This window comes from Lepidochelys kempii, chromosome 27 (genome assembly GCF_965140285.1).
Source record: "Lepidochelys kempii isolate rLepKem1 chromosome 27, rLepKem1.hap1, whole genome shotgun sequence".
In the NCBI taxonomy this organism is placed as follows: Eukaryota; Metazoa; Chordata; order Testudines; family Cheloniidae; genus Lepidochelys; species Lepidochelys kempii.
The window spans coordinates 15,512,645-15,530,481 of NC_136406.1; the positions used below are offsets into that span (position 1 = coordinate 15,512,645).

The window sequence follows — 17,837 nt, forward strand, 5'->3', positions numbered from 1 at the left end:
TCCTTACCTTTCACTCCATCCCATCCCTCAACCCACCATTGGAACTCACTGCTGCAAACACTTGACACCCCACTACACAGAGGGGCTTTGGACTCTCCGGATGCTGCACAGTTAGGCTGGGCAGCAAACAGGCCTCCCCAGCGATTTCTGCTCCCCCTTGGGCTCCTCAGCAGGAGCTCTGCCTCGGGGGCTTCTGGCTTCAGTGCAGCGTTAAACCAATGGGGCTGCAGCTGCAGGGGATTAAACTATTGCAAAGGCCAAAGAAGTCAGCAGGGTGGGAAGACCCAGAGCAAGAGCCAGGGGATGATCAAGAGGGAGATGGTATCAGGGCCAGGCTGCTGCCCAGGCATGTAGATCCCAGTCCCCTCGGGAAGGTCACCCTGATGTACATCTAACAGAGGCAAGAGGGTTTTCCCCCTGGGAAGCCAGAAAGCTTTCCACTATTGCTACACTCCTGCCTGACCATCGGCTCAAGATAAAGGGAAGAGGGGGACTCCCCTGTCATTATTCACCAACTCCCAGCTGTTCTGAGAGCTCAGAGAGAGCACAGGCCTGATTTCTAATGGCCCAGAATAAATACAGACTCTCTTGTACAGTCTGGACTACCTCCCCTTCCCCAGGGCCAGCCAGTGGTGGGGTCGCAGATAAGGGGATTGCTCCTCTGTCTAAGCCTGAGATCACATTTGCATTTGAATCTGAAGCAGACCTCCTAGGTTAAGTACCCCCAGGCCTAATGCTAATAGAGGTTAAGGACAGGAGGAACGAGTAGGTCTCCCCTAGTAGGACCTGCTTCTAATGGTTACCCTGCCCTGAGCCCAATCACTTGTGTTTGGCTAAAGCATCTCTTCCAGAAAGGCAGCCAGGGCTGGAGTCACTGTAGCACTGCGTCCCACTGAACAGAGCCATCCGCCACGGGAATCGGGACAAGCGATGCAGAAAATGCGGCTATGCCAACGAGACGCTACCCCACCTCCTGCGTAGCTGCAAGCCCCATTCGAGAGCTTGGCAGTTGCAACACAACGCCATCCAAGACCGCCTGGCCAGAGCCATCCCACCACCCGTGGGGAAGGTCGCCGTAAACTCCGCCATCCCCGGAACCAACAGCCAACTGCAACCGGACATCATCATCACCAGCGAGGACCGGAAGAAGATCATCATGGTGGACGGCACAATGCCCTTCGAGAACAGGACCCCGGCCTTCCACGATGCCCGAGCTCAGAAGGTGGAGAAATATGCCTCTCTGGCCAAAACCTTGAGAGCTAAGGGTTACCAGATCCAGACACACGCACTGATCATTGGAGCCTTAGGCCCCTGGGACCCCAGTAACAAGCGAGTGCTGAGAGAATGCGGAATCGGTTAACGCTACGCTCAGCTGAGGCGGCAACCCATGGTGTCGGACGCCATCAGGTGGTCGAGGGACATCTACACAGAACACACCACCGCACATTGGCAATACCAGGAGGGATGAGCTGGAGGCCGATGAGAAGCACAGTCAGGAAAATAACAAATACTTCCTCATGGATTGTATTTTCTAAATGGACAACCAACCTAATTCTATATATTTAATTTATTCTATATATAATTCTATATATTTTGCTTTCCACAACCAAATCTCTGTGCAACTTTTCATGAGTGATGTACCCGAGTATTCGGATTCTAATATCTAAACTGTATTGTTAAATCTCTTCACCTAAATTTGGGCTATTGCTGATTATGTACTCTGTGTATCATATAACTTTTAAAAAAGTAACTTTGTGTTTGTGGATAATCTAAGCACTATAGCCAGATGTACAGACACTCTTTCCCCAACCTGTGCATTATACCCTTTTTTTTAAACATTCGCTTTAATAAAATTTTGAAATCTAAACCCAGAGTCAGGCTCCTCCAGGATTCACAAGGCCCTGCAGGTGCCTAAACTGGCTGAGCACCTACACTGTGGAAGTGAAAGTTTCCAGCTACTTTTCTGCCTCTGACCATGTGCGCTGCAGCCCACCCCAGATAAGCCCCCGAGTGACACTCAAACCAGGGGAGGATGGGTGTTCGACTAGCTTCCCTCCAGGCCAGACCCAGTAAGCATGCACCAAGCTCACAGAGTGGATGAGACCCCTGGGGTGAGCTTACACACACCGGGCAGTAGTGGCAGCAGGAGCAGCTGCCCCCCAGTGGTTAGGTACTCCGCTGGGATGTGGGAGTCCCCCGGTCCAGGTCCCCCCTCCCCCAAGGGGAGAAGCCATTCGAACTGGGCTCTGCCACCTCTCAGTGAATGCCCCAACAACGGGGCGAGGGGATCGTCTGACGCAGGGCTCCTTCGCGGCCTCCTGTTGGAGCTGCTCCACTTCGGATAATCAATAATAAAAAGCCATTGGAGCAGAGGGATTGAATGCTGGGTCCCCCACCTCCCAGGGGAGCGCTCCAAGCACCAGACTCATGTTTGCACCCGCTCTCCCTGGGCCAATGACCCTGTCACCAGTTATCCAGAGGGGAATAGCTTCCCCAGGACAGATGGTTGGACCTGGACATCAGCTTAGCTGGCACAAGTCCACCCAGCTTGCCCCGACCTTGCAGGCTGGTGCTTTCCCAGGTAATCTTAGTGGAGTCACTCGCCCACTTCTCAGCTGTGCCACACCGAGGGAACGCTGACTCTCCTCTCTAGCAAGCGAGCACAGCTACAAAGAGGGGAGTAAGTGGCTGGGCAGTTGTCCCGCTGAAAAGGATCCGGGGCTTCCAGGGAAGGGCAAACTGAACGTGAGTCAGCAACGTGATGCAGCTGTGACAAAGGCCAGTCTCAGTCGGAGGCGCATCCACACAAGTGTCAGAGGGAAGACACAGGTGGTCTGGTGAGGTCTCCGCTGGAGTCCTGGGTCCAGTTCTGAGTGCCACGTTTTTAAGAAAACTGGGGAGAGTCCAGAGGAGAGCAACGAAAATGATGAAAGGTTTAGAAAACCTGGCCTGTGAGGAAAGGTTAAAAACCCGGGCACCTTTAGTCTTGAGAAAAGATGACTGACGGGGACTTGATCAGTCTGCAGATATGATCATGGCTGATATAAAGAGGATGGTAGGAATCAATTATTCTCTATGTCCACTGAAGGTAGGACAAGTAACAGGGTTAATCTGATGGATTTCCTCAGTGAGCGTGTTCCAATCTGCAGCAGGGAGATTTAGGTGAGATATTAGGAAAAAAATCCTAATTCTCAGGGTAGCTAAACTCTGGAACAGGCTTCCCAGGGAGGTTGTGGAATCCCCGTCACGGGAGGTTTTTAAGAAGAGGCTGAACAAACATCTGTCAGGGATGGTCTGGGTTCACTTGGTCCCACCTCAGCACAGAGGGCTGGTCTTAATGACCTCTTGATGTCCCTTCCTGCCCATTTCTGTGACGTTAGTGAACTACTGAGGAATAAGAACAGGAGGACTTGTGGCACCTTAGAGACTAACAAATTATTAGACCATAAGCTTTCGCGGGCTACAGCTCACTTCATCGGATGCATAGAATGGAACATATAGTAAGATTATATACATATACACACACACACACACAGAGAAGTTGGAAGTTACCATACAAACTGTTTTCAGAGTAGCAGCCGTGTTAGTCTGTATTCGCAAAAAGAAAAGGAGGACTTGTGCACCTTAGAGACTAACCCATTTATTTGAGCATAACGTGAGCTACAGCTCACTTCATCGGATGCATCCTGTGGAAAGTCAAACTGTGAGAGGCTAATTAATTAAGATGAGCTATTATCAGCAGGAGAAAAAAACTTTTGTAGTGATAATCCAGATGGCCCATTTAGACAGTTGACAAGAAGGTGTGAGGATACTTTACTTAGGGAAATAGATGCAATATGTGTAATGACCCAGCCACTCCCAGACTCTATTCAAACCCAAGTTAATGGTATCTAGGTTGCATATTATTTATATACACACACACACACACACACTGAGGAATACTGATGCAAACGGGAGGCAGGAAACATTTCTGCAGAAGAAATTCAGCCCCCAGCGCTACAGCAGCCCTTCCAGTCGATTGCTACATCTCTCTCTGAAGCCTCCCACAAGCCCCGTTAGCACCAGTCAGCCACAATGGGCACAAGTTGCCAGGTCAGCACTACAGCACAGACCTCTACAGCCTGGGCTAAAGGAGTAACTCCATCGGCAGGCAGCAGCGGCAGACTGGTGTCCTCAGGGAACACAGTCATGCGGGGAGGGACATAACACACAGTTACCTTAGGACTACTCACAGCTCTACCATGTGGCTTCTTAAAACTGCAGGGGGAAGGGCGTGGCCTGGTTTCAGATAATTAAATTTACAAAGTAACCCACCAGCGTGTTGTGCCCTGGCCCTCTCCTCTGCTGTCAGTTTCAATTTCGGGCACATCATGGGTTGTCATGATGTGTGGGTGACTCCAGCCCAACATGAATTCCTCTTTCACTACTGCTGTGAGGGGGATTTATTTCAGGAGTGGGCCGGACTAGTATGGTGGGGACACACTAGCTCTTCACCAGTGGATATTCAGGCACTTCAACAAAGGTGGTCAGGATCGTTATCCCGATTTTACAGATGGGGAAACTGAGGCAGGGGATGTCTGGGTTGCCAGGTACATTATCGACCCACTGCATAGCTTGTGCTAAGTCACTCCTGCTCTCTAGGCCTAGCTTTCTCATGTTAGCACACACACATAAGCTGCGTCACTCTCAACAACCAGCAGCTGTCCTGTGAGAGCTTAGGAGTCAGTCCAAGGTAACATGACGTTACCCCTCACCTCACCAGGACAAGATCTGTTGCCTTGCAACAGCAGGTACCGACAGTGGTGTCTGGCCCCCAGGCCCATGTGATATAGTTTCCCTAACCTCAGATAACGCAAATCACAATGCCACATGGTGATTTTACTCCAGGGGGAGATCCCCCACAGTGGACTGTGGTTTTCACCACAGAAAATCTTTCCAGTCCCACCAACGATGATCAACCTGGCCTGAAAGAAGTCCACTCCCCAGCCTGGCAAAAAGCTGGTCACTCTGACTGGGGTTAGCACTACTGCAGGCGTGGAGCGGGCTCCCCAGAAGAGACACGGACGGCCCTCTTGCATCACTTTATGACGGCATTGACTCTGAGTTGACAGCTCTTCCTCATTCTGCTCCTGGGGTATTTTGTAGTTACAGTTCTCTCCCCCAGTTCCCTAGATTACAACAGCAGCTACTTTCCCAGCTACCAGAAACGCTTCCCCTCATCCTATGACGGTGCCGCAGCCTCCCCCAGACACCCCTGCTGTAGGTGTTAGGTGGGGAGCATGACGCAGGGGGTGTGACACAAGAGTCTTTATCATTCACTGTCCCATGAGCAAAGGGTTTCCCTTTTTTTAAATACCCCCCTTCACACCCTTATAATTTTCCAAATCCAGTCAACCCTAGTGGGTTGGCGGAAATCAGCTCAGAGAACTGGAACATCCCTATGGGGCTCTCTAAACCACCCCTGGCTGCTGTGGCAAGATGGATTTCCTCAGTGAGTGTGTTCCACGACTTTGCTCAAAGTCGTTTTTAAATGTCCCAAGCGCTGGGGTTCCCACCCCCTTGCAGGGGGAGACGATCCCATCTCACTGCCTGGACAATATCGTTGAGGTGCCTTTGGCCACGGCTCTTTTGGGGCTCGTCCCACACACAAGCTTTAGCAGACATAAAGGTATAACAAGAGCATTCATTCATCCCCCCACCCCCACCTTCCCCACTTATCAGCATTTACGGGAAACCTGTTCTCCAAACCCTGCTCCCTTCCTGTAAGGTAAAGCCAGCCGTTCAAGGAAAGCACGGCTGGGACGGCCCCGCTTTGGGCTGCTGAGCCAGCGGCTCTGGAAGCCCTTCCAATGCAGGGCAAACATTTGCAAAACTGGCAAAGGTTGGGCTGGTGGCAGGAGGCATATGTGCAGGGGCGGTCAGAACTGTTTGCTTTGCCGCAACGATATCAGATCATAAAAGGGGATGCCAGGCAGGGTTACGTAGAAAGCTGCCACCCTAGAGGAGAGAGTGGCCTCTGCCAATATCCCAGAGCAAATGCTTTAGAGGAAGCCATAAAAACCCACAATGAACCTGCCTGTGCAACTGTGGGCCATCCACAGGAACTGTTTGCTCCCACCAAATCCTAAAACAGAAGCAACGGGTCTCGTTCCTCTCCTGGCTCCTGCCTCTCAAGATGCTATGCTGAGCTACTCCTGTCTAATTTAAAAGGTGCTGAAGATAATCTCCTGCAGCAGGGAGTTGTACATTACCCAAGAGCAGTGTCCGTTACTCTTGTATCACAGAAAGAAGAGTAGCAGCCGGGGGGGTTGTTCCCACCCCACCCCCCAGGCTCGAGGAATGACTATGCCATCATTACAACCACATGCCAATGAGCCCTATCACCCATTTCGCAGCCCTCTCGCCCATCTCCTGCCTTTGCTACGTCAGCTGGCAGCAGTCTTGCTCAACCGCCCCGAGCACCCCAACCACTTGAAAGCCGCGGCAAGTGATTTACGAGCCCCCTTTACTGCCGCCCCTCCCTTTCTGAAAAAATGAGGGTGGGGTGAATAGCTCCAGGTTACATAACGAGGTTACATCAGCAAGGGGCTCGTTATCGCTGCTCTTTGAATCCACTTGGCGAAGCCAGCGGACAACGGCCCAGCCTTGTTACTATACACAGTGGAGCTGGCTGGACTGGGAAGCCTGCGTCCCAACTCTCCCTTTATCTTTCCTTGTCAGCCACGGACTCTCCTACCCGGACACAGTGCACGACTGTTGGCCAGCGGGTGGGTCCATGTGACAGCCAAACAGGAAGGAAATGCTCATCAGGCTTCTAGGACATGGTGCTCCCTTACCCAATCCCATAGGAGGCCAGAGAGTGTCTCAAGGAAGCTCTTGAGGGGACTCTTTAGCCAGTCACTCTAAGGGCCAACGCAGAATCCCAGGCGATGGCAAGACGCCCACTGCTTTCAAAGGCAACATTTCTGCGAGAACAGTCGCACTGTTTCCCGAAGCACAAACGACCACTCCCGTTTAGCAGTGGGCAAACCTCCCATGGATTGGTGAATTCTCGGGGCACGCTGCCTGCTTCCTGCTAGGGGTCGCATGCGTGGAGCAGAGCAGGGACTAAGGGCAAAGCAAACTGTGCTGGTGAGAAGCCCCTTGGTCTCCCCTCCCCGCAATCTCTCTGCTCGGTGAGGCCAGTTCCAAGACCGGAGTTGAATTTCCTATGCAGGACTGCGTCAGGGGCATGTTCCGTTCCAGGCGGTGCTGCCTCAGCAATGGCTCACTGCCTGAATCAGATGCGTGTGTGAGTCACACAGGGTGTTCAGCAAGGAATCCCAATGGACATTTCCCAGCAGGAATTTCTGTGCATCCTTTTTAATGGCATTGCTTAGCGGTGAATCCGCTCTCCGGGCACGTTGCATGGACGTAGCCAGAGTAAGAAAGATTGCTTTGCCTGGAAAGGTCCATACGGCAGGTTCCAGAATAAGGATCCACCCTTCTCAGCTGTGCTACAACCCCTGAGGACAAACTAGAACAACAGATCCAGGCAAACAGACGAATTCGGAGATTCCACTCATGGCACTGATGTCTTTGGCCTGTTTCGCTCCAGCTGTGACCAGGAGTGGAGATCATTCGGAAGAGAGCTTACAAGAGTCAGGTCATGCCCTGAGCTAGCCCCTAGGTACTCTTCCCAAAGATGACAATGCTGGTAAGTGTCAGAACCTCCACCTCGAAAGGGAGAGTCTCTCGCTGCAGATCTGCCACCCATCTGACCAGCAAATGGCTGCAGAGAGCAAGGAGGAGTCCGCCAACCTCCCGCACCTTGGGTAACACTGCCCAGCCAGCCAGGTGTTAACATTTCACTTCCCCACTCAAAAAGCAGTAGCCAGTCAGTTTCAGAGCCAGGATACTAGCGAGAGGGACCAGCGATCTGACACAGTAAGACAAGATGGGTAAAGGGCCAGTTAACACAGCAGAGATTTGTACAAATTGGCCAGAGGGGAATGTAATAGACCCTCCGCCAGCCTAGAGATTTTCCCCAATCCCAGCCATCAGTGTTTGCATTGGGGCAGCCACTAGATGTAGACAAGGACTGGCACAATTTGCACCACAGCAGCTCACTCCAGTTTCAAGCAGCGGTCAATGGTGTCTTTATCTGGCTGGAATTGGACAGAGAGCCCCGTGTCAGGATAGTCACATGGCAAGCTCCACCGTGCTCTTGAAATGGGATGGATCAGAGCCTGAGAACACAGGGAACTTAAGGGGAAGGGCCTAGTTACTGAGAGACTAACAGGGAAAGCCAAGTGTTAAAACTAAAGGAGCCCCTCAACGACCATTCTTTTCACTTTCCTGTCTCGAGCAAAGCATGTGAGCAAAGAAAAGATACACCAGCAAAACCTCAGCCAAGCCAACTGCTCCCACTCAGCCTGTGCACGATAAGATAATACTCCAGGCAACTCAGCATGGTCAGTGTCTGACCAAGCCCAGGGCTGGGCAATTAAAAGGAGCCTTGTGCAATTTACTCCAGGCAAACGACTACCCGGAATCAAAGCTCTGTTCTCACGCCAGCACTGACAAGGGAGTGCTGTAACAAAAGGAACTTACAATTACTCGCATGCATGATCCGGGGGTTCATCCACACGAGCCACGGTCACACTCACTCAGGGATTTCCTAGGAAGCTCAGTCCAGTGTCCCTGACTGCCACCACTGGACCCTGACTCCATAAAAAAACACATGCAGTGGTTATCAGACACACTCTCCCCAGGCAGGCTCACATCACATTTCAGAGGATGCTCTGGCTTCCAAGCACTTGTCAGAGCTGAGGAGGAAGTCTGTTGATATCCCTGGGAGCTGTAGACAGGTTTGGGGGCTCTACCTCACTGTATGCATAGATCTTTTTCTCTCCTTAGAGCGGTATTTTTATTTTTAAAATTGATCTTGTATGTAAGAGTCATGGACCGCAGATCTGAAAGCAAAAGGAATCGATACAGTATAAATCTATTAGGCACAAAATAGAGTCCAAAGGGAATTACAGAAGATACAGATTGAGATAATGCTGCTGCCTCTGGGATGGAAAGCGGGGCAAGACTTCAGCAAGTGTACGAATCCTTTCTTCTTGCAAGCAATGTTGGTTTCCTCTGGTTGGGGAAGGCAAGCTCCGGACTCCCCTACATTAAGGTTGCATTAAACCATTCTACCCCGCTTTCCCGTCGCGATGCATTCCACCAGGAGAGAGGAATGGGCAGATTTTGGGCTGGCTTCATGAACAGCTGGGAAAAGCAGGCAAGAGCCGCAGCACACTAAGGCTGTGTTATAGGAAGGGGGAGAAAAGCACCAGGCTGAATTGAGAGAAGGAGCATTTGAAAGTTGTAGGGTGCGCTTGCTCTTCAGTTTACTGTATCTCAGAACCGCTAGCTCCTTCCTCTGCTTGGCGGCAGGAGAGAAATGCCACAGAAAATGATCTGCTCACGGGGGTTTATTGTAGGTTTATTCAAGCCCAGGAGAAGCATCATTAGACATGGTACAAGTCAGTCGTAGCACACAACAGGTGTCTTACAGGGTGTCAGAAACACACTGGCCGGCAGAAGGGAATGAGCGTTTCAACCTCCGAAGGCGTGATGGAAAATTCCATGCTGAAATTCCCCCTCTGGCATCACCTGGGATGAACCCTCATTGCCCACGGACTTGAACTCAGCTTGCACCAGGTGGCAGAAGTGAGTCTGGTTCATTTCTGCCCAGGTCTCAGTGAGGGCATGTACTGCGGAGCACCGCAGTGATATCTGGACTGATTGGCAGCACCTGCTCAGGACAGGCCTGGGACAGGGGCTGCAGCAGGTCAGGCTGAGGGGCATCAGCAGAGCTGGGTGGGGGAAGCGGGCATAGCAACAAGGTGGCTCCAAGCCATCGTATTACTTGCTGTCCTCCACAAGCACTAAGTGCCACCTCTTCCCCCTGCAACAGTGCCGCATCTGCCCTCCCTTGCACTATTCTAGCTGCTTATCTTAGCAAAACTTAGGAAACGGGGTAAATCTAGCAGGAAGCTATTCCCACAGGAATCTGGGCACGCCCTGCCGACAGCCCGTCCCAGACGCACACGGGCAGGTGACATTACACGATGGAGCTAATCGGGACAGGAGGGAAGCATAAATTGTCTGCTGCAACATTTTGACTGCAGAGCCATGGCGGCTGCAAAGTTTGAAGACTCCCAAACCAGCAGAGGATCACGCCAGAGAAGGCTACAGAAGAAATCACCACAACACCCCCTTTTAATCTAGCAAAAAAATAGTTATGCCTCCCCTGTAGATTTAAAAATACCACTGCAGAAACCCCTGGGATCTGCAATTCGCAACAGGTGCCACCTTTGCTACCGACAAGATGTCGTGTGGCTGCTGCTCTGTTGGGTGTCTGGAGACGAAGGCCCATGACACATTTGTTTCAGTCACCGGTCCATGGATGAAGCAGATAAAGCTGCACGTACTGGAGGCAGGAAAGCGTTGAGCAGCTGTGGGGTCCCCGGAGCCATTCTTCAGCTCCAGTTCCCGTGTCCAGGACTCAGTCGCAACTCCGCAGATCCAACAGCAAGTGGTGAAATATACCAGCTACTGGGCCCCCAGGGAAACCATCAGTCTCTCAAGAGGCCACGTCTTGGCACAAAGGCTATTAGGGAAGTCCCAAGCATCTGGGCTTTATGAGAATAAAAAAAACTAGGTCTTAAAATATTAGGAAAAAAGATCCAAGAACAGCCAACAGCATTCAGCATCAGCAGACGATAGGGAACCACAATCCCACATGGGCTGGAGAGAACGGCACCTCTAACACGCCTAGTGCTGGGGAAAGCTGCTTCTCCAGCCACCCAGGCTGTTCCTGGGAATGAGGCACTGCTAGACTCAGGGTTCACTGGTGACTCGGAGTCTGCTCCACGGCAATGGTGTCCCCCTGGCATGGAGAACAGGCAGGATCCATGCAGCCAGAGATGATCCATTGTCCGCTCCCCCTGGCTTCTGTCCCGCCTTCCCTTCACCCAGCATCGCAGAAGGGGGAGCCGTGTTCACAAAGCGGCAATGGCCTTGGCAGCGACCCGGCGACCCAGGGGCAAGCTGAGATCTGTGATGGCCAGGACAATTTTGGGACTGGACATGGTGGACACTTTCACCAGCTCTGACACCTGCCCAAAGAGAGAGGGGAGGAGAAAAACGGATGACTGAAGGCAGCGTAGGACATGCCAGTGTTCTAGAGAGAGGGCTCAGAATAGCACATGCAAAAGCTACCAGCATGCAGGTCACCTGAGCCAGACGGTGGGACATGAGCCAGACTAGAAAAGGGAGGTGACCCTGCTGCCAGCGGGTTAAGATACAGGAGTCTGAGCCCAAACTCCTGCAGCTAGAGGCAACTTATGGGGCTGCTCTTCGGTGCTAGCAAATCAGGTACCCACAATAACAGCAATGCTTTGCCCACCTCTAGAGAGTCCAATGAGAGGATCTCAATGCACTTTGTGCCTCACAACCCCCTGCAAGGCGGGGATTAACCCCACTGTTCAGAAGGGGAAACTGAGGCACGGGAGTAGGCACGCTAGGTGCCCAAGGTCACACAACGAATCAGTGGTAAAGCGGAGAACAGAACCCAGATCTCTTGACTCCTAGTCCCAGGCTTTAAACCACAAGACCAACTTTGCCTCAGGCAGCGGGACTGAGCCGCTATAACACCGTAGCCTTCTCTGTTAGGCCGAGGCCCAGGATACTGGCTGGAGACCCTGCCCCATATAACTAGCTTCCCTGAGTCAGTTCAACGCTAGCAATCACCCAAGTTGCCCACGGTGTAAATTACTGACCCTCCACCTCCACTCCATCACGGTGAGGAGTTATAGGTCTGACCCGGCCTCATGTTGGGCCAAGCTGGGACGATGAGTAAGCAGGCTCCAGAGGCAAGTGGCCTGACCCCAGGTCGCTGGGAGTTCCATGCCACAGCAGGGCCAGGCTCGGGCACTGCAGAGCGAAGCCCATGGGTCTGGCACGCGGGGGGCTGGGTCAGAGTTCTCAGCAGGGGCTGTGGACCAGGAGCAGGACTCACCATTGTGAAGGGCATGAACTGCAGGATGCTGCCGCGGCTGCCCTGCTCCAAGCAGTCCACGCACTCCTCCATGAACCACTGGACGAACTGGGTGTGTGTGCCGGCTGTCTTGGCTCCCAGGATAGAGGAGATCAGCAGGAAGAGGTTTGCTGGAGAGGAGGGGAGACGGATGAGTATTTGTAGCCTCAGGATCAGCTCAGGATTGGCAAAGGGCTGGGAGGTGCCTTCAGCACCTGTGGACCCGTTCATGGGCACCTGCTGTATCAGGGCTCCTGACTCTGCCAGGCTGCTCAAGAGGAGTCAGCACCAGAAGGGCTTTACAGCAGAAAACGTACCCAACCCCTGTGCTAAGGAGACCAGCCAGCGCTCTGCTGCCGCCGGTGGGAAGGGATCCGTGCTGTGAGCCTGCCATGCAGGGACGCAAGCCAGGTCCATGCCAAGGGGAATCAACAGGAGCAGTGACTACAAAAGCAAAGCCAGTTCAGAAAGGCACTTCCCTGGGGAGCCCATACACTGCAACTGACCAGGTGCCGCTCAGCACGACAGGGGCTGATTCCACCTTCCTCTGCTGCAAAGGGAGCTGTGGGCAGGATACCCGACCTGACAGGCCATGCCTGATCCGATCCAGGCCTACGCTCCTGGAGAGCCCATGCAACCTCCTTATCAAGTCTGGGGACCAGCTCCCGCTTGGGACTCACCTAGGACTCTATTGAGAGGGTCCCTCATGCTGATGGTGTGAAGCTGGGAGGCAGACAGCGAACTGCTCATTGAACGATCTGCTGCAGAGGAGAACACACCCCGGTCAGGAGGAATAAGCCCACCGGGCACCTGCGCTCAACCACAGCTGCCAACGTTCCACCCCAGGCAAGATCAGGGACTACTGCCCCTTCCTAATCTGAACACCGCAGGACCATGGAGAAAACCAAGCCAGACGCACCCCCATCCCTGCAGAGAGGGACAGCCGAAAACTCCTGCTGTACAGAGCCCACTTGCGGGTGTGCTTTGCTCTGCTACTTGAGGGGTCTCCCTCCACCCTCAATGGGGGGCACATAAGATGCCTTCCCCAAACCCTCAATTTTATCTCTAACACAGTGATACTCAGACTTCAGCGGTTCAGGAGCCAAATTAGTGATCAACATTACCCAAAAATGCCAGTCTTGTGAATTCATTGTCTCATTTACTACAATACTATATATCCATATTTAAATGGTATGATAGTAGAAATATTTAGTTTATATATTTATTTCTCACAGAAAATAAGTTAACAGTGTACTGCAAGTTGATAACTTAATTGGTTAATAACATAGTAAAAGCATCCTGCTTGTGTGATGTAATTATTAACCAATCTAAGTTACTAACCAGTGTCTCTTGCGGCTCTTTGCAGCACATTAAAGAGCCACTTGCGGCTCTCCAGGCTCATTCTGCTCTAACACAATCAAAGGCAGAAAGCTCCCTTGAAGCTTTCCCAGCCTTTGGGGGTATTTGGATCCAGGGCTTTGGTTTGGTCCATCAGGCAGAAAGGGGAGTTATGAAGTTCGGAGCAAGATCCAACGCTGGCTCCAAATGCGAGGTGTTAAGATGATCTCTGAAGACAACACACATGTGGATTTGAGTTGCCATGTTAGCCCATTCCAACGCTGGAGTAGGAGAAAACTTGTTTCTGCTACCACGCTGGAAATTCAGACCCACAACACACAAACTCACTGTTTGTTTGAACTCATCACCTGGATTTCTATGTTGATCACCACACTGAGGGGATTGGTTATTGCCCATTGGCTCCTATCGTTAATATTACTGTAGGTCAATTGGATGTATCACAGGATTTTAGGCATTCTTGGATTGGACTAAAAAATGCCATGGCTAATTTTTGGATGTCACTGTGCTTCACTGTTGCACAAGCCCAGATGCTTCCTGAAAGCCAGCGAGGCAGGCAAAGCTTAACAGTGTTTATTACGAAGATGTATCTGTCTTCATTTCCCCAGCAATCCACATCTGGTCTGGTTTGAATAATGGCTCTGAACTGACACTCAGTAAAATCATGATTAACATAAAGCAGTAGAACATGTATATAGTACCTTTCGTGCGGAAGTACTTGATAAAATTCAACTGATGCACATCTTGTTCTTATGGTTCACATCACCAGCACTGAAATCAGCCAGCTCTGGGGTGGAACACAGCAGCTGTTTAACAGCCTCACAAGGGCAGGGTGACAAGCCTGACAGGGCAGGGTGTTACTGATCACTTACTTAAATGTCATAACTGGGGACAGGAGGGTTCATAGACACGCTGGGCTGAAAGGGACCTTGAGAGGTCATCAAGTCCAGCCGCTGAGCTGAGGAAGGACCAAGTGAATCTAGACCATCCTGGACAGGCATTTGTCTAAACTGTTCTTAAAAATCTTTGGTTAGGGGGAGTCCACACCCTCCTGTGCAAGCCTGTTCCAGAGCCTAACCGCACGGCTCTTTAGAAGGCAGAATTCTAACATCGGAGTTAAAGTTTGACCAAGATACCAGAGTTTAACACTGCAACTTTCGGGAAAAGGACCACGGGACCTAGAATAGCCAAGGCAGTCTGAACCTCGGGTTTACACCTCAGCCAAAAGATTGCCCATTCGACAACACACAGCAGCCCAGTGTCCCTTGTTCAGTACTGGATCGCAGTGTGCTACCTATTGGCTCACCAACCTCACTTCCTACAGCAGCTTAAATTTTCTCTGGAGGTCTCACATCCAAATATTGATTGGGCCTAATTCTGCCTAGCTTCTGAGATCACGCAGGACCGGACAGGTGGCTAAGGATGCCAATAAAAAGCATATTCCCATGCAAATTGCTCGAGAACTACGTGTAAACTCAGGAAGCATGATTTCCAAATCACTGCTCCGTCACAGCAAATTAAAATAAAAAAAACCCTACATGTCATGGAAAAGGGGAGAAAAAGGCACATTGAAAGAAAGAACAGGAAAGACGGTGAAATAAGGGGAAAACCACACAGAACGTCATGCATGTTTAAACAGCACAAAACCATGAGAAACCACCAGTTTAAAGGACAAGTGCTGAAAGGAAACTACTCAACAGATTGATGGGCTGGAGAATTGCAAGGGCATCTCTGATTCACTTCAGTCGAATCTGAGCGAGCACATTTCTGGCCTGTAACATCCTGCTATATATAAGCCAAGAGCCCAGAATGCGTTTCCTGTTGGATCTGTCGCAACGATTATTCATCCGTACACTAGTAACAATCAAATGTTACATTCAAGGAGACTTGTGTGGAATTCTTAAAATTAGCTTCATTTTGCTTCTTTAATGAAGGCCGCGGCGGAGTGAAATTCCACACCCGTACATTTTTACCTGGACGGGACCAGCAGGGCCAGCTCCTGCAGGCACTAGTTCGCCTGCAGCACGTGGCGGGGGGGTCTCTGCCTCTGGCAGAGAGCTTTCCTGCCCCATACGCAAAGGGCGAACGCGAGGAAGATTTAACCCAAAAAGGGCCCTTGTTCTCAAGTGGGTGAGAGACACTGGGGTTAACCAGGTGTTAAAAAGCAGGGCAGCCTTCCTCACACTCGTCCCCACGCAGGTCCGTCACGCATCGTAAGGAAGCAAACTGAGGAACGAGCCCAGCCTTCATTTCTGCTTCCCACCTTTATGGCTTCAAGTCACGAACGCCTCTTTAGTGACGCCTCTAAACCTTCCTCACCTTCTCCTCCACCTGGTCCCCAAACTGGGGTCATAGCACATCCCCCATGCCGTTGCTTACGGCTTTCTGTGGTCCGCCTCTGAAGACGCTGAACGGCTGCGTTCCAAACGAGAGGCAGCTGTCCTGCAGCGCAGGGCACAGAGAACGCTATCGCCCCACTGATGTAGAGAGCCTGAATCCATGAGGGGCTGAGCACCCTCCGCTCTCAGCCACCTCAGCTGCACAGATTCACGACTAAGACAAGTGCTTTGCACTGATACAGCAACTGACGCATTCAAATATCAAGCAAGTCACCCGTGAGGCAGGTGGGTCAGTATTAACAGCCCCAGACCAAACAGAGGCAACGAAGTGATTGGCCGAGGTATCGTCGGTGGAGGAAAGTCAGGAACAGAACCAGGGTCTCCTGATGCCCAGGTCCCCACGCCCAATGCCAGCCCACAGGCCACATTGCCTCTGGGAAGCTGGTGCCACAATTTCACTTACTAGGGCTGGACAGAACATTGGCGTCCTCCTCGTTGGAGCTCAGCAGACGCATGAGCTTGGACGGCTGGGTGTCGTCCAGGGGGAACAGGCTAATGTAATCCTGGAGAGGAGGAAAGCAGAAGATTCAGGCCTGGCTGAGCTGGAGCTCGCTGGGCACCCCTAGCACCAGGAAGGTCTCCGGGCTTGGCTGCTATCCAGGCCGGCCTCACAGTCACACCCCTCCCTGGGGGCAGGGCGCAGCACGACTGGGTGAAACCAAGTGCAAGGCATGTGGCCAGGTGGGGGGTTTTAACACGCAGCAAGCAGAGGTGTAGTCCAGCTCCGTGCGGCGGGATCACCGCATGCACTTGTGCGTGCGAAAACGGTCAAGAGAACAAACTTTACCAGCCAACCCCAAAGTATCCCCGAGAGACGGCAGCCTTCCCTTTATTAGAAAACCAGCTCTCTCAAAAACAATCCGGCTTCCAGCCCATCCTGAGTGGCTGCTTAAGATGGGTTTGCCCAGATGTGCACTGCCCACAGGATATAGATCCATGCAACCCAGAGACTTTGCACTCCACACACACACACACACACGTACCTCAATGTCCTCTCGGTGCCTCTTCCTTTGCCTGGCTGATGCTTGGCCCTTGTTGTGGGAGGAGTAGGAGCTCAGGGCACACCACACAGAGAGCCTAGCGTGAGAATCACAGGAAAGGAAAATAGCGTGAACTGCAGGGGCGGTTTCCCTGGATTCAGTATCACCTCAGCAGCACAGCGGCCAGTGCTCAAGAGGATGTGGGTTCCTGCCTCCATGGCTGGCTCATTGTTTGGGGATAGCGTCATTGACAGCATGAGCTTCCCAACATGACACAGCAGCTTATCGCTTCCCCCTCGCCCCTACGGCTCTCCCCACTGAGCCCCACGCACGCAATCCAGGAGACTTCATGCCTCCTGCTGGCCTAGCCAGATTTGCTTAGTCATTGCTTTGAGCGAGGGAGGCCGTGTCTAGAGCAAGGGAATGGGCAAGCAGGATGCCTGGGTTCTATTCCCAGGTGTGCCACGGACTTGCCCGGAGAGCATGGGTCACCTCCAGCAGGGATCCCCAGTCTTCCCCCACCCCCCAGCTCCAAAAGCAGGACTCTTCGGTACACGTCTGTCAAAGGGCCCCCGACGGAGGCAGGCCGGGTGGTTCCCTTACTTGGCAAGGGCCTTGCCAGGCGGGTCCATCAGGGTGTGCCACTTGGAGGAATCGGTGAGCAGGCTGGGCAGGATGTGGCCCAGCAGGGATAACGTCAGCTGGTGCATGTCCAAGCAGAAGATGGCGTAGAGCAGTTCCACTGCCCGCAGCGTGTGCTCCTTGCGGGTTTCCTTCAGCAGCTCCTGGCGGGAGATAGCGGGGGACAAATCAAGGAGTGGACTGACAGCCCTGCCACTATTGCCATGGACATGGGGATCTCTGGCAGCCATGGCTGTCACTCCTGCAAGCAACACACATGACCTGTGCACGTCCAGAAAGAGCAGCAAAAGGGAGGCAGCGGAATGTAATGGTTAGAGCAGAGGTCTGGGAGCCAGAACTCCTGAGTTCTGTTACCAGCTCCGCTGTCAACTTGCCACTTCCTCCAAC

The 17,837-nt window shown here is 52.2% G+C and overlaps 1 protein-coding gene across 4 annotated transcripts in view; it reads right to left on the minus strand.

Moving 5' to 3' along the window:
* Nucleotides 1-9,454: 9,454 nt before the first annotated feature.
* The window catches only part of MED24 (mediator complex subunit 24), a 34,323-nt gene continuing 25,940 nt past the window's right edge, over nucleotides 9,455-17,837 (minus strand). For 2 of the 4 annotated variants that reach the window (XM_073326424.2, XM_073326426.2), the window contains exons 21-26: nucleotides 17,412-17,593; nucleotides 16,812-16,905; nucleotides 16,232-16,331; nucleotides 12,754-12,834; nucleotides 12,056-12,204; nucleotides 9,455-11,153 (exon numbers count right to left, since the gene is read on the minus strand). In XM_073326424.2, coding sequence (XP_073182525.1) covers nucleotides 11,037-11,153; nucleotides 12,056-12,204; nucleotides 12,754-12,834; nucleotides 16,232-16,331; nucleotides 16,812-16,905; nucleotides 17,412-17,593 — 723 coding nt within the window. In that variant the 3' untranslated portion in view covers nucleotides 9,455-11,036. Of the gene's footprint in view, nucleotides 11,154-12,055; nucleotides 12,205-12,753; nucleotides 12,835-14,130; nucleotides 14,217-16,231; nucleotides 16,332-16,811; nucleotides 16,906-17,411; nucleotides 17,594-17,837 lie in introns of those variants that run through there. The other 2 variants (XM_078850782.1, XM_073326427.2) reach the window with 2 other exon arrangements.